We start from the raw sequence: 14,579 nt of genomic DNA, 5'->3' as shown, positions 1-14,579 counted from the left end.
GCACGTGGCGTTTCGGTCGCTTGAAACTAATTTTTTGTGCAGCTGCGTTTGAAAAGTAGGCATTATAGTTATTTAACCAGGTATTTAGCCCGTTTATTAACTAAATATTCAGCTTTTTTTTTATTCTTATTTTGTTTTAAGCTGTAGTAAATGTATTCTGATTACTTTAAAAAAAAATTTTAAGTAGACTATTTAATGCTTTCGCAGTAGTTAGTCATATGTTCTTTAACATGATGATTTGATGATTTGAAAATACATTTACTATGGTAATGGTAAAATGGTAAATAGAGGCCTCTGTTCTCTACGAATTATGTTTCAAGTATTTAGATATTTTAAATATTTTTTAGAATTTACGTTCCGTACATTGACACATCGAATGAGTTAGAAAACAAAATGATAAAAAAAACAAAATTCTCGGGTTTTTTTCTATTGACTTTATTTTTGTTTTTTATAATTATATTATTTCAGGTAAATATCGTATAATTGATCAAATAACTTTTTTAGTGTTTACAAACCAATTAAATTACTTAACAAAAATACTCACGTTACTAAGATCAGATGACCCGATAATTTTTTAATTATAATTTAGCTAATTTAATTACTTGTAAAGAATAGTTTTTAAAACTATTTATGAAACAATTTTTGTTTTTTTTTTTAATTTAAACAAATTGGCTGTCATCTGCTCTTATCAATATTATAAGATTTAATTTGAAATTACTAGATCAACTTTACTTCATTTCAAGATAAAAAAGTAACCACCTCCTCAGGTAAATATATTACTTTAAAAGTACTAAATAACAATTTTTTTTATCAGAATGATAAAATTTAAGATAAAGTAAAATTTAAATCAATTTCATAAACTATCTCTGATAAGAGAAAAGAATTTAAAACAATTGACAACGTAAATTCTCCTTGATAAAATTAATTCATAAGTAATGAAAATATTCAGAAGTATTCAAAAAATTTAAATTTCGTTATTTCCAATTTTTATTTAATTCGTTTTTTTAATCATGGACTAGAAGTACCCGTCCACTTCGCTGGTTTAAACTTAAAAAGATTTTTGTTTAAGGATAATAAAGAATTCCTGATAAAATTACGTCCCAAAATCACAAAAATTGGCCCTGAAAGTTGATTTTGATACAAGCCGTTCTCCATGAAAGATTTCTTGTAAAATTTTAATGTATTTGTAAATAATTTAAAAGGGTCATTCAAAAATCAAATTATTTTACTCTTTGATATTTCTATAATGCTTTCCTCCTGATTCGATTCTTCAAGGCTTTATTTTTCGGAAATACTTCTTTAATTTATATCAATAGATAAATTTGTAAAACATATCAATATAGCTTAAACGAATTCAAATCTGTTAGGTTTGAATTAGGGACTACTATATTTTTCACTAATAGTACTTGGCTGAATTAAAATTTACTTCACTATGCCTACATAAATTGAAACTTTATATATACTTACCATATTTTGATTTAAGCTTTATTTTATCTAAAATCAAAAAGGTTTTATGTAGCTGGGCTGTACAATTTAGCCGCTTAAGCTGGTTAAAAAAGTTAGCTAAGTTAATTAGCTAACTATGTGTGTTTTTTTTGTGTTGATTATAATTTTTAAGTTGAAATTTATTCAAAATATTAAATTGATTTAATTTATAAATTGATCAGAAAAAACGAATTTTTGAAAAAAATAAGAAAAAATGGTTTAAAAAATCAAAGATAGAATCTCATCTTAAATAATAGCTTAAAAAATTTGTTTTGTAGCCTAGTAAAACATGTTTTTTCAAAAAAAAAAAAAAATCAAAAATGTTTCTTCAAAAATTCTTCAAAAAAACGCAAAATTTTAGTTTAAAATTGTAAAAAAAATTACAAAAATTCACTTTTTTCATACTTTTTTTTATAAAACTTTTCTTAAATGTTTCAAGACAAAAAAAATGACTTCATAAATTTAAGACTATTATGGATTGATTACGAGTTATGAATTTTCGAACTTGATATACCACTATTTTCTTGAAATTTTCAAAAATTCATATTTTTAAAACTTATGGAGATTAAGGGCTAACAATTCACAGGTATCTTCTGATACATACAAAAAATGTCAAACATTCAGTAAAATAAAAAAATATGATTTTTAAAATTGGGGATGGAACATCGCGCATACTAGATATTATATAATAGACATCACTACCGTTTTTTTTTTTTTTTTATCATAAAAAACATTAATATTATTTTTTAAGCTTGCCCGTGAATAAGAATCCATAAAATAGCAAAAAAGAAAATTAGTCTTTTAGCCGGTTAGCCATTAGCTAATTAGCGAAGCTAATTTAGTTAATTAGTTAAATTAGCTAAGCTGATCCGTTAGTTAGCTAATTAACTTAGCTAACTTTTATAGCGGACTTAATCGACTAAATTGTACAGCCCTAGTTGTATGGTTTATTTGATTGACAGATGTACCAATTATTCTATGGTGGACACCTTTTGGCTCTGATGAAGAATTTAGGAAATGTGGAAATGGGAAATGTTATTTCACCAATAATCGTTCAGTAATAACTGATTCTCAGCTTAAGGTATGATTATCATTAAAATCATAATTATTACAATCCTGGTGGATCTGAGTTACGGTAGAGAATTATAATAGAATTATAAAAAAATTCATGATTGAAGGATCGATTTCTTTGAAATTTGATATTTTTTTAAAAGATAATAAAAAATATCACAAATTTAATGAAATCAAGAATCAAAATTTTTTACTGTCTGAATTGGCGTAGAGTGGCTTTTTTCATATTATATAAATTTAAACCAAATTATTATTACAATATTAAGTATTATAAAATTCGAGAAAATTAGTTTTTCTAATAATATTTGGTTGCACTTACATCCATCATTGGAATGTAATTCCAAAAAATTTTAATTTCTAACAATTTTTCTATTATTATTATATTATCAATAGCAATGCAAAGTCACAATCTTTATTTTTATAACTAGGCTATTTTATTTTATGGTAGTAACATAAAATTAAATGATTTACCTCTTCCAAGACAAGTTAATGTAATTTGGGGCTTACTTCATGAAGAATCTCCTCGAAACAATTTAATATTAGTTCATAAAGAAGCAATTCAATTATTTAATTACTCATCAACATTTAGTAGATTTAGTGATCTACCTATCAATTTAGTTGATTTACCTAATGAAGACGAGTTAACAGGTACTTATCAAGTAATTAATTAAAAGTTTTTCTTCGCTTAAAATAATAATAATAATGAAAAAGGTTTTTTTTTCTTTATTTAAAGGAAATAAATATTTTTTATCTACGATGGAAAAGTCACGATTGATAAAACAAAAAAAACTAGCACCAGTATTATTTATTCAATCCAATTGTGATACAATGAATGGCCGTGATTTGTATGTTTCTCAATTAATGAAACTAATTTCAATAGACTCATATGGAACTTGTATCAATAATAAACATTTACCAAAACAATTAAAAGAAAATTATCTCAATCATCTCGATAGTGATGAATTTCGGAAATTCGTTGGACAATATAAATTTACTTTGGCAATTGAAAATGCTGTTTGTGAAGATTATATCACAGAAAAGTTATGGAGACCTTTGATTGTCGGATCGGTACCAATATATTATGGTTCACCATCGTTCAAGGTATTATTTTGACAATCTTTCGAAACCCCAATAATTTTATAGATAACTAATTGATTTGATTTACCATAGGATTGGCTACCAAATAATAATTCAGCAATATCTATAAATGATTTTGAAGATCCCAAGAAACTTACAGAGTATTTAAAAGAGCTTATAAATGATGATGTAAAATATAATAGTTTTCTAAAGCATAAACTTTTAAAAGATAGCATCACTAATAATCGTTTACTTGATATTTTACAAAAAAGACCGAATGATCTTTTTAATATATTTGATTACTATGTCAAAGAATTTGAATGTCTTATTTGTAGAAACTCGATATCTCAAAATTCCCATCATAAAGTAACAAAAAAACATTATAATTGTTCCAAGCCAAAAAATCTGTACAAGAATGGAAAAAAAAATCAATGGACAGACATGTGGGAAATCGAATCTTGTGCTGCCAAACTTTTATATCAGTCAGTGACCCACAATAAAACAATTGAAATTGATAAGTTTAACAAAGAAAAATTGAAAATGTTTCAAAATAATAAGTGTAATTAAAAGACTCATTTATTAATCAACAAGTCTTTTATTCTGCTTGCATTAAAAATTTATGGTAACTGGTATTAATAAGTAAAAAATTAACAGAACATCATGCAGTAAATTTTCAAATTATATAGATTAACTATCATTATTTTCCTTCATTTTAATTGGTGGATTTACATCTGCCAATTTACAAAAGTTATTTCTAATAGGTTTCAAAGTATCTGGTGATTTACCCCAGTCTGTTTCATTTAACCCGGATAATATTTCGCTCAAATTATCTTCTTTTATATCCATATCTTCTCCATATAAAGTCAATGCCTCATATAAACGAAGAGCTGTTGTTTTTCGGATTACTTGAAACTTGTTGCAAAGTAAAATACTTAATTGAACAAAAGCTTGTTTCCCAACTGATCCTTTAGCCTAAATTGAAAAAAAAAAAAATTGTTTATAATTAAAGTTTTTATTTATTTACGAGATTAAATAAATTTATGATTATACCTGTAATAGTTGACAAAACACACTGATCGTACTCATAATTAATTTAGTATTAGTCATGAATTGTTTTTCTCTCTTAACTAACGTCAACATACGTTTTGGTAGTTCACTTTGAGTATCATCTAAAATACTTTGAATGCATCCAGAACTGAGAAGTCGGTCTAAAAATGTTAACATGGATTTTATCATCCGTTCGTTCCCATGACTTTTATCAAAAATATTTAACATTTCACTAAATAATTGTTGAAGCCGTACTTCATCAATTTCATTTAGGTAAGAAAACAATGAAGTACTTGAATGTTTCACTAAAGATTCACTTAACCCTCCAACACTAAATATAATACCACGCAAAATATTTTCTATGTATGGTTGATAATTTAACATTTTAATGAAGCGAGGAAATGTATCAAGTTCAGTCATTAAATTCATATTATCTTTACATTCATTTTGAGGAAAAATTTTTTTCAATTCATCATGATGTGGAATATGGGGTATTTCTAGATCATGATATAAGAGAGCATAAAAAATTTTTCCTGCTTGAATTCGAATCCTGTCAATACGTTCTATAGCCTGTTGAGCTATTTCACCGATTATTTGAGTCATCAACGATTCGCTGAGAAATGTAGTGAGTTTTGATTGAGAAATTGAAGTTGTTAATTCATAAAGACCAACCATAGCAGCTTCACGTACCCATGCTCCTATATCACCTCGACTGTCGACAGTGTATTCTTTCATCGCAAGTAAATAACATTCATAAAGTTTTGAAATAAAACTCTGAAACTTATCATTTTCAACATGTAAATTTTTAATTATCATTGTTATTGATTGTAATGAATTTTTTCTACTTTCAGCCCATTGAAAAGTTTCTTTCGTAAAATGTGAACAATCAATAAGTGCTGTTAAAATATCTTCTAATTTTTCAAGTAGTATAAATGTAGGAAAATATCTAATCGCTTGTGCAAATCCAATTCTTTGATTTTCATGATTTGATTTTAAATTATAGAGATAACGTTCAACAACTGTATGTCGTTTTTCCTTATTTTCATAATTATCTTCATAATATTCGGTAAAAAAGTTTGTATGTGCTTCAGCAGCTTTTAGCTTAACAATAGACACTTCGTGATTTAAGCAATCTTCAAGAAAATCTTGCCATTCATCAACAATAGACGATGAATGGATTGGAAAATGCACTAGAGAACTTTTTCTAATAAAAATACAACATGCTTGTTTCATTAATTCACCACCTAAACCTTTAAATTGCCCTCGAGTTTTAAATAAACCAATAATTTTTTTATATTTCTCTAACTCTGTTATACTTATAATACTAGCAATATCTTGATTAAAATGTAAATATAGAGCCTCAATAATTTCAGCAATTGCCAAAACAGATCCATGTCTTACGTTTAAATCAATGGAATCCAACGAGTCATTTAAAATGGGTAATACAGTTTTTATCATGTATTTCGGATTGAGAGGTGTTAAATTGTACAGCGCTTTGGCAGCTATTTCTCTTATTGTTGTGTCCCAATGATTAATTTTGCGTTGAGCTAAATGGTCTATCATTGGAATGGTATACTCTTCATACTGGCAAATATGAACGCTGACTTTAAGATAAGCTTGGTTTCTTGTACCGACTTCGAAGTAATCAGCAACTGTTACAATATCTATTCCATGGGGAAAATTACCTTGTCGGCCAACATTTTCTTGAAAAGCTGCAGAAGCAGCACGCCGACAATTTATTTCTCTATCGAAACAAGCGACCATTAATAAAGTGGCAGATATTTTTTGAACATAAGGTTGAATTATATGTGGCTCAAAGGCACGGGCAAAAGACCAACAGACATAGCAAGCTGCGTCACGAATCGCTGACCCTAAAGAGCCATTTACTCTGGGTTCATCAAATAGTAATGCTTTAACAATTACTGGAATGACTTCACTCAATCGATGTGGCAATAAAAGCCCTCTTCTTCCTAATTCAGCTAGAGCAAGACATCCTCCATGCCAGGCTGAGTCCAATTCTCGGTCAGAAAACAAATTTAGAACAAAACCAACAACTTCATCAGCTAAATCAACTGGTAATCGTGACGTTATTTTGCCAATGCCTTTTGCGGCTAACCATCTAATGTCAATAGATTTATTTCTAAGACCTTGAATTAAATGTTCAATTATTTCTTCGAGAACTGTTGGTACATCTTGATCATCATTGTCAATTGTCACGCTATTATTCACATCAATATTTTCGATTATAAGATACTTCTGGATATCTGATAATAGATTTATTTTTTGCCCAGATTTTTGATACTTCCAAGTCGCGACTTTCGGTTTTAACAACACAAGTCCTACACGTTGTATAATTTTAATTGCGTATTTACCTATTAAACTGTTCGGACTTTTTAAAAAATTTAGTTCTATAACATTATCAAATAAGATTTGACAATAAGGCTTTAAATCATCTCGAGAATTATGTTTTAATATTGATGCTAAAACTGCCAAAGGTCCATAACTTAAAGGGTCATTTTTTAAACATTTTAAACACCACATTATCATTTCTTCTAAATACAGTTTTTTGACATCGGATCGAGTGAGAAAACTGGATACTAGAAACACTGCTGCGACTAAACATGAATCTTTAACCAGGCAATAACGTTTACATAACTCCAAAATTCTCACGAGAATAGTTTGTGATGGATCCACTGTACTCGAAGTCTCCAATCGAGATAATGGGAAAGGAATTTTAGAAATTATTGAAAGCCATATAAGAAGAACATATCTCGTTTCCCAAGTAGATAAATCAGTAGGATCTTGCTTTTCTAACATTCTTAAAACTGGCAAGAGATCTATTACCTGAAACATAATGTAAAAAATTGTAAGAGAAGTTTGAACCACAATAAGAGAAAAAAATTACAGATTTAAGAAAAATTATTCATAAGATTTAGAAAGTAAATATTTCTTTGAATAAAATGTATATCTATTGATATCTGTTGCTTTATTTTCATTAAATATTACTTTCTTGAAAAAAAATTCCCATTGCTACTTCAAGTACATATTTGCTTGTAACTGGAAATTATTTTTCTCAGTGGGTCGCAATCTTTATATTTGTTTTTATTTTTTTTTTATTTTTACCTCATGAGGAAGATAAGTAACGAGTCTTTTATACGTCTTCACACTCATTAAAAGAAATAAGTATTTAAAAGCATTATTTTTCATGTCATCTGAAGCTGATACGTCTGAAACGATAGCCAAAATTTGTCCAATAATATCTTCCAAAAATGGATCAAGTAGATGAGGTTGGTCTTGATATTGAGAGACGATAAACTTAAATTTTTCAACATTTTTCTCTATTATGCTGTGAGGTAAATCTGAAATTCTAAGTTGGTTTATTAAATTATTTATTTCTCTACTTTCTTTGAAAGAATTAAAACCACATCCAGTTATTTCGGTATCAGAATTTTCATTTATCGTCATGGTGTTGAATTAGTTACAATTGAATTATTTGTACGATTAAATTGATATTAATATTTAAATCATTCAACTTATTATTTTTTTCTAAGAATTTAAATATTAAAATTTTTGTTGTAAACAAGACTCAGAATATCAACTGAACATGGCGCACGCATAATCCGAAACTGCAAATATTTTGATGGAAAATTACCACTTCTTTATCGTATGTTTGCCATGTAACTACTCCCTTAGCCGGTTAATTAGCTGGCTTATTACGAAAACTGTCAATTTACAAGCTCACATTCAACTTTTCTCTAAGATAATATATAAGAAGGTATTTCAATCCTGCAATGCATGATGGGAAATGTGTCAAGCGGTCGCGCCACCACGAGTGTGTCAGACACACTAACCGGCAACTAAAGTATTTTCATGCTAACTCTCGCAATAATAATAAATTTTATTTAATAAACAATCATTGTATAAAAAAATTATTTTCACCCTCTAACAATAATAATAATAAATAATAATAATTAAATAAAAACCTTTAAATAGCTTTTTTTATTGCATCCGTAAATTCTCCGGTTAAACCGGTTTTTCCTGGTAAATGAAAAATTATCAAGATTTGATGATAACTTGAAGAAGTTTCTGAATCCAGATCAGCTGTTACTTTTAAAAAATAACGCTGCTACAAATTCAAAACATTGGTCCGAAGAAACTATAAAGACAGGACTTCGGATTCGCTTGTTAATGGGTACTAAAGCCTACAAAAATTTAAGGGACATTGAAGGGTTTCCCTTACCTGCTTTCTCTACTTTATACAGTCGACTATCTGGCTTAAATTTCGCCCCTGGAACTTTTGAAAATATTATTGAATGGCTATTAGGGGTAAAAATTAAACAAGAACAAGATCAAACTGCTCATTATTGCGTATTGGCATTAGATGAGATGTCAATTCACCCTGCTGTTGAGTATGATCGCGCTCTTGGAAAATTTATTGGATTAGTGACACCGGAATTAGCCAGAAATTCAACTGAAGCTGACTCAATGGCTTCTCACGCGATTGCGTTCGTTGCTCGGGGGTTGAAAAGTCATTGGAAACAATTAATTGGTTATGCATTAACTGGAAAATCTGTTACTTCGGAGGTCTTGAGGAATTATGTCAAACAAATCGTTGAAAAACTGTACCAGCAGGGAATCATCGTGAAATCTATTTTTACGGATGAAGGATCAACCAACGTTGGTATGTGGACATTAAATAGTATTACTTCCAGCCGTTATTTGGTCTCTTCTTTTAGTCAGCATCCGTGTAACCCTAATGAACGTCTCCATTGGACCTCTGATGTTCCACACGTACTAAAACGAATTTGGTCACAACTATTAAAGTCCACATTCACTTTAAGTGCGGCTACGGTTGTAGCAAATAATTTAACATCTTCAGAGGTTAATATTACCCACGTTCGACAGCTTGTAGAGTACCAATCACTTGGTGGGCCTGTTCTAGTAAAAGGTCTCACCACTGCTATTTTAGGCCCATCACAGTTCGATAAAATGCACGTTGGACTGGCTAGAAAAATTTTTAGCTATGAAATGGGACATGCATTAATTCTAGCGGCGCAAACTGGTCTTCTTCCGTAAACAGCTATGACCACTGGGTGGTTTATTTTATTATGTAGTCAGTGGTATGAGTTCATGGTTTGTCGGCACAAAAGTAACTCACTTGGAACTGATGGCGCATCGTTAGAACGAGTAGAGTTTCTGCAGAGCTTTATTGAGATTATCAGAGAACTACAAGTTAGCTCTGATAATAGATGGAAACCGATACAACGGGGCATCATTCTGGCTACTACTACTGCGTTAAAATTACGAGAAGATAGATTGTCTAGTTCTGACAAAAAAATTGGAGTACCTTCTTACGGGGCATCTGACTTCTAGTTCTGTAGAAAATTTATTTTCTCAGGTTCGAGCTGGTGGTGATATTCACCCTAAACCTCGCCAATTACGCTACCGAATGCGCTTGATTGCAGTGGCTCAGTATTTACGTGTCCCTGCGTCTGCATCATATGAAGACGATGATGAGCCGTACTACATTGAATTTCTCAAGCAAAAAAAAACTCAACTTCAAACTACTAATGATAATTCACAAAATTTCCTTGAAATTCCGGTAAATTGTGAATTATCTGAAATACAGAGCGACTGCGTGGCCGAGCGGTTTAAGTCTTAAACTGCCAGTACAACAGTCGCTCAGGCGTAGGTTCGAGCCCTGGCAGTCGCAATTTTTCTGCGATTTCCAAGGCTTGCTCCCTTGCCGACTGTACCCTGGCCAGGTTTCTGTGGTTTCCTTGGTCACTGTACTAAGGGGCGGGGCACAGGGAAATGCGGGTACAGATTGTAAGTCGGCCACAGCCGCGGAAAGGAGGTAAAGATGTGTATTTAGACACATCAAGGACAATAAATAGTAGGAAGGGACGTAAAAATCCCACGTGTCTAGGCCAGAAGGCTGACGCGTAAGATTCCAAAAAAAAAAAAAAAAAAAAATTATCCGAAATACAAAACTATGGGCTTTATTACCTTTGTAGTTGGGCAGTGTTTGCTTGTGCGAACGGTTGTAATGATTGTGAGGCAGCAATAATCTCTTCAGTTCCTTTGCCTAACGCGAGTACGGCTTGGACGGATACAATAAATCGAGGAAACTTGAAACATCCGACAGAGGCAGTATATACACTTTTGAAGACTGCGGAAGAAGTTTTTGCTACTTACAGAAAATCTCTTCTCCATTTGCAATCTGTGCATGAAAAAGTAATGAAGAGTGTCCTGGAAACTGCCGATCAATCATTAGTCTTCCCAAAATGTCATGGTATTCGCGACAAAATACTCGGAAAATTTATCTTATTGCGACTCCATGTTCTCGCAAAAGACATTACAGTGCAACCTGATAATCCCAATGTTGTAGTCTTCAGCTCTAAGAGCGCATATATGCGCACGTCAACAAAAACCGTCCGTAAATAAGTTAATTATACTACATTATTTATTCTTCTTTCTTAATAAAATTGAGGCTTTCAATTTTTAAAAGTTACTTGTTGGGTAACAATATTTTATACATATATTAGTCCTTGGAATAAATATATTTTATCTATATATACTGTCCATCATATTTTCTATTGTAATACGTTGAATTTGTTGATTTGATCAATAATAATTTCATATATTTTACATAATAAACTTAAAAAAAAGTACTTGTTTCAATAAATTAAAATGACTGTATACATACTAATTACTTACCTGTTATTAGACGAGCTCTAATCTAATTATTTTTACTAATAATTAATAAATAATAATCCCTGAATAAAAAAAAGTATTGAGAAGTATTGGATTGACTAGAAAACCAATACTTTTCAATACTTTTTTTTTATCAGGGATAATACATTCAGTATAAGACCTGAGAATCTATTGGAATAATAAAAATTATAATAAAACTATAGAATAATTGTAAAAAAAAAAAAAAAAAAAAAAAAAAAAATTAGAATCGCCGAGTTTCGAACCCGGGCTTGGTAAATGAAAAGTTATCAAAAAGTGTAGGCGCCACAATATAGCTTAATATAATGATGTGAAACATAAATGATAAGCTGCGTTTAGGAAAAACCAGTTTAACCTGAGAATTTACGGATGCAATAAAAAAAGCTATTTAAAGGTTTTTATTTAATTATTATTATTTATTATTATTGTTAGAGGGTGAAAATAATTTTTTTATGCAATGATTATTTATTAAATAAAATTTATTATTATTGCGAGAGTTAGCATGAAAATACTTTAGTTGCCGGTTAGTGTGTCTGACACACTCGTGGTGGCGCGACCGCTTGACACATTTCCCATCATGCATTGCAGGATTGGAATACCTTCTTATATATTATCTTACTACAAGTTATCGGAAATGTACGGCCGCATTTTGAAGGAAAGTTATAGGAAAGTCTTTCCCTTCAAAATGTTACGGTTAAATTGTCATCAACTTTAAATAGAAAATTGCGATCAACTTAACCACAACAATTGTTAGGTAAAAATTTTCTAGTAAGTTGTATATAAGTAATTTCACCAAAAATTAGGTTAGAATATACGCAAATTAAGTGATGATAAATTATGGTTGCATCTCTCATTCACTACCATTGAGGTTTATTAGTTGGACATTGTTAGTTACAAAGGTTTGTATAAAATAATATAGACTATATCAATCTAAAATAAACGTTTGTTAACTTTGATAAATTTAATAATTTAATTTTTATTTACAGTATTGAACAAGCATTTGTGTTAGGAAGTGACTTAATAACAAAATCAAAATGAAGGTTAGTTTCACAGTATTATTTAAACATACATCAAGTTTGGTATATAATTATGTCCAAAAAAAAAATACAAAGGTTATTATGAAATTGAACTATTCATTAATTTTTATATTTAAAGTTTACCTACATAAATTATAAGCACTGTGTTCATGTATACGTTACCTATATGGGCAGGTAGACAGGGGCTGACTGCCAGGTAGATATGTAATGTCAGTGGCAGGTACTTAAATTTATGATTCAATTTCAAACCTTTTATATTCATAAAAGCATTACCCCTACAATGTCTTTTTAACAAAGAAAGTAATTTCTTACATTACTTATTCCATTTTCTTCAACGAATTCGAAAATATTTTATTAAAAACCATTATAAATAATCATGATTTTAAAAATTTTTTTTGTTATTTACAGAAATATATGATCATGACCAAAGATTTTAATTAAAAATTAAATTAAAAAAAAAAACGCTATTTTGTAAGTTTCAAGATAGGATCAACACTGCATCAATTTAAAGCTAAGCCTTATTTAGTCTCTGATTTTGAGCGATCAATTGGGTTATATGATGCATTTGTCTACCATTATAAGAATTTCAACTCGAGCACGACAGCTCGTTGTAAGAATGTGTAATTATAAATGTACAAGTATAGGTACTAAAAATGTATGAGACGTAACCGTCAGAAATACAGTTTTGACATTATTTTGTCATGAAATTACAAAGAATACAAGTTACAGAATACATTTAACATATAACAACTTTTCTTTCTAGAAACTTTAACAGAGTACCTATGGAGGACAGAATGTATATCTTCTTTGAGTGTACGTTATAAATAAACATTTACAAACTCTCTTTCAAAAACTGCATGTCAGATTAATCTTCGTATTGTATTTTGAATATTCAGTTGCAGATGATTGCATTCATAACATAAACCTGTTTGCTGGATTCCCCTTCTCTGCATAAGCTTATTTATTTTACTTTCTTAATTACCTATGTTGTTCATAATTTGTTTTCTCGGTTGGTTTTTATTTGCTGAAAATTTCTTACAAACATTTGTTCTCCATGTGATTTCGAACTGGATTGGGCATCGAACTGAGGGTGATGAAAAGTTTCCGCTGCATTCCAGGCGCCTTACTTATGATTTATGTAGTAAGTATGCATTGATTATAAGTGGGTCATTTTATGGTTAAGAACTTTAATTTTTATCCAATTCTTTTTTTCTTTTTTCTCATTTTAAGTCTAAGCCCTTTGATTTTGAGTTTTGATAATAAATTTCGATAATTTGACATGTAATGCTTCATATGACCTTTCTAAACCCAATACGTATCCTGCTACTTCATTTAACCAATTTACCTTCATCAAGCTGTAGAATTTTTTATTTCTGTGACCATCATAGAGCTGTGATTCGTTTTCTTTCACTATTAATTGACCGCTCTCAGTATTTTTCCGTTATTTTTTGTCATTGATTAGTTTGTCAATATCATGTAAATTATATTAGACTTTTCATTGTTAATATTCTTTTTTTGCAGAAGCTTTATTGGAAATGTATCCCAACAGCACTGAGACTGATGTAAAGAATACTATACAAGAAGCATTGAAGGCTGGGAATTCCCGCATTTATCAACGCTGCAAAAATAAGAAACAATCTGAAGGACCAGCAGCCAAGAAAAGAAGAACAAGTGTTTCTATTTTAAATAGTACTTGGATTCCAATAGACGAGAGCTCAGATGAAGAAAATACTAATAAAAGTACAAAGGAAAAGGCTGATAGTGCAGATGAGATTGCATAATTTTATTTATTTATTTAATAGGAAAATGAAAATTTGGCAATAATATATAATAATAATAATAGTTTTATTTAATAAATTTTCATTTGATATGAAAGCTATTTGTATTTTTTTTTCTTTTTATAAATTTTTCCCGATTTTTATTCGTAATTTAAGCATTATCGTACAGCGCCACCTATTTAAGCATTTAAATTTAATTGCTAGTCGTTCAAGTATCTATTGTTAGTAATCAGTTATCGACTCTAAGGGAAAAATTCGCAGTCCGCCATATTGGTAAGAGTTATCTCCAATTTAAAGGAAAGTTATCGTCAAGCCTTGCCCGTCAATGCTTACTGGCAAGTTACCCTGA

The 14,579-nt window shown here is 29.8% G+C and overlaps 2 protein-coding genes and 1 long non-coding RNA gene across 9 annotated transcripts; 2 read left to right on the top strand and 1 right to left on the bottom strand.

Annotated features, from left to right (window-relative positions):
- Positions 1-3: 3 nt before the first annotated feature.
- On the top strand, positions 4-4,278 carry LOC123275077 (alpha-(1,3)-fucosyltransferase B). 5 transcript variants are annotated; one of them, XM_044742983.1, is made up of 7 exons: positions 4-80; positions 348-468; positions 722-767; positions 2,448-2,566; positions 2,985-3,204; positions 3,290-3,657; positions 3,727-4,278. In XM_044742983.1, exons 2-7 carry the CDS (start codon positions 394-396, stop codon positions 4,198-4,200), a joined length of 1,302 nt encoding a protein of 433 aa, XP_044598918.1. In that variant the 5' UTR covers positions 4-80; positions 348-393; the 3' UTR covers positions 4,201-4,278. The 5 variants fall into 5 exon arrangements, with proteins under 5 accessions (XP_044598918.1, XP_044598921.1, XP_044598920.1 ...); XM_044742986.1 differs by lacking the exon at positions 4-80 and adding an exon at positions 184-266; XM_044742985.1 differs by lacking the exon at positions 4-80 and adding an exon at positions 185-280.
- On the bottom strand, positions 4,209-8,405 carry LOC123275076 (tubulin-specific chaperone D). The gene is made up of 3 exons (XM_044742981.1): positions 7,804-8,405; positions 4,684-7,524; positions 4,209-4,605 (listed from the first exon to the last, which is right to left on the bottom strand). Exons 1-3 carry the CDS (start codon positions 8,143-8,145, stop codon positions 4,321-4,323), a joined length of 3,468 nt encoding a protein of 1,155 aa, XP_044598916.1. The 5' UTR covers positions 8,146-8,405; the 3' UTR covers positions 4,209-4,320.
- Positions 8,406-12,004: 3,599 nt separating this feature from the next.
- On the top strand, positions 12,005-14,294 carry LOC123259918. Of its 3 annotated transcripts, none has more exons than XR_006508346.1 (6): positions 12,005-12,314; positions 12,402-12,455; positions 12,571-12,672; positions 12,861-13,265; positions 13,349-13,593; positions 13,974-14,294. It is a non-coding gene; the product is annotated as an uncharacterized LOC123259918 (long non-coding RNA). The 3 variants fall into 3 exon arrangements; XR_006508345.1 differs by lacking the exon at positions 12,571-12,672 and having other exon boundaries at positions 12,007-12,314; positions 12,861-13,096; positions 13,216-13,265; XR_006508344.1 differs by lacking the exon at positions 12,571-12,672 and having other exon boundaries at positions 12,007-12,314.
- Positions 14,295-14,579: the final 285 nt, after the last annotated feature.

Source organism: Cotesia glomerata, linkage group LG1 (assembly GCF_020080835.1).
Source record: "Cotesia glomerata isolate CgM1 linkage group LG1, MPM_Cglom_v2.3, whole genome shotgun sequence".
NCBI classification, from domain to species: domain Eukaryota; kingdom Metazoa; phylum Arthropoda; class Insecta; order Hymenoptera; family Braconidae; genus Cotesia; species Cotesia glomerata.
This window is presented reverse-complemented; position numbering and strand designations above follow the sequence as displayed.

What these genes read in the sequence shown, in the direction of transcription:
- LOC123275077 (XM_044742983.1), top strand. Translation starts at nt 394, where the DNA reads ATGATAAAAAAAACAAAATTCTCGGGTTTTTTTCTATTGACTTTATTT. An exon ending in TTATAATTATATTATTTCAG is followed by an intron (nt 469 to 721) that starts GTAAATATCGTA and finishes TGAAATTACTAG; the next exon opens with ATCAACTTTACTTCATTTCA. An exon ending in TAATGAAGACGAGTTAACAG is followed by an intron (nt 3,205 to 3,289) that starts GTACTTATCAAG and finishes CTTTATTTAAAG; the next exon opens with GAAATAAATATTTTTTATCT.
- LOC123275076 (XM_044742981.1), bottom strand. Translation starts at nt 8,145, where the DNA reads ATGACGATAAATGAAAATTCTGATACCGAAATAACTGGATGTGGTTTT. An exon ending in TTACTTATCTTCCTCATGAG is followed by an intron (nt 7,525 to 7,803) that starts GTAAAAATAAAA and finishes ATTATGTTTCAG; the next exon opens with GTAATAGATCTCTTGCCAGT. An exon ending in TGTTTTGTCAACTATTACAG is followed by an intron (nt 4,606 to 4,683) that starts GTATAATCATAA and finishes TTTTCAATTTAG; the next exon opens with GCTAAAGGATCAGTTGGGAA.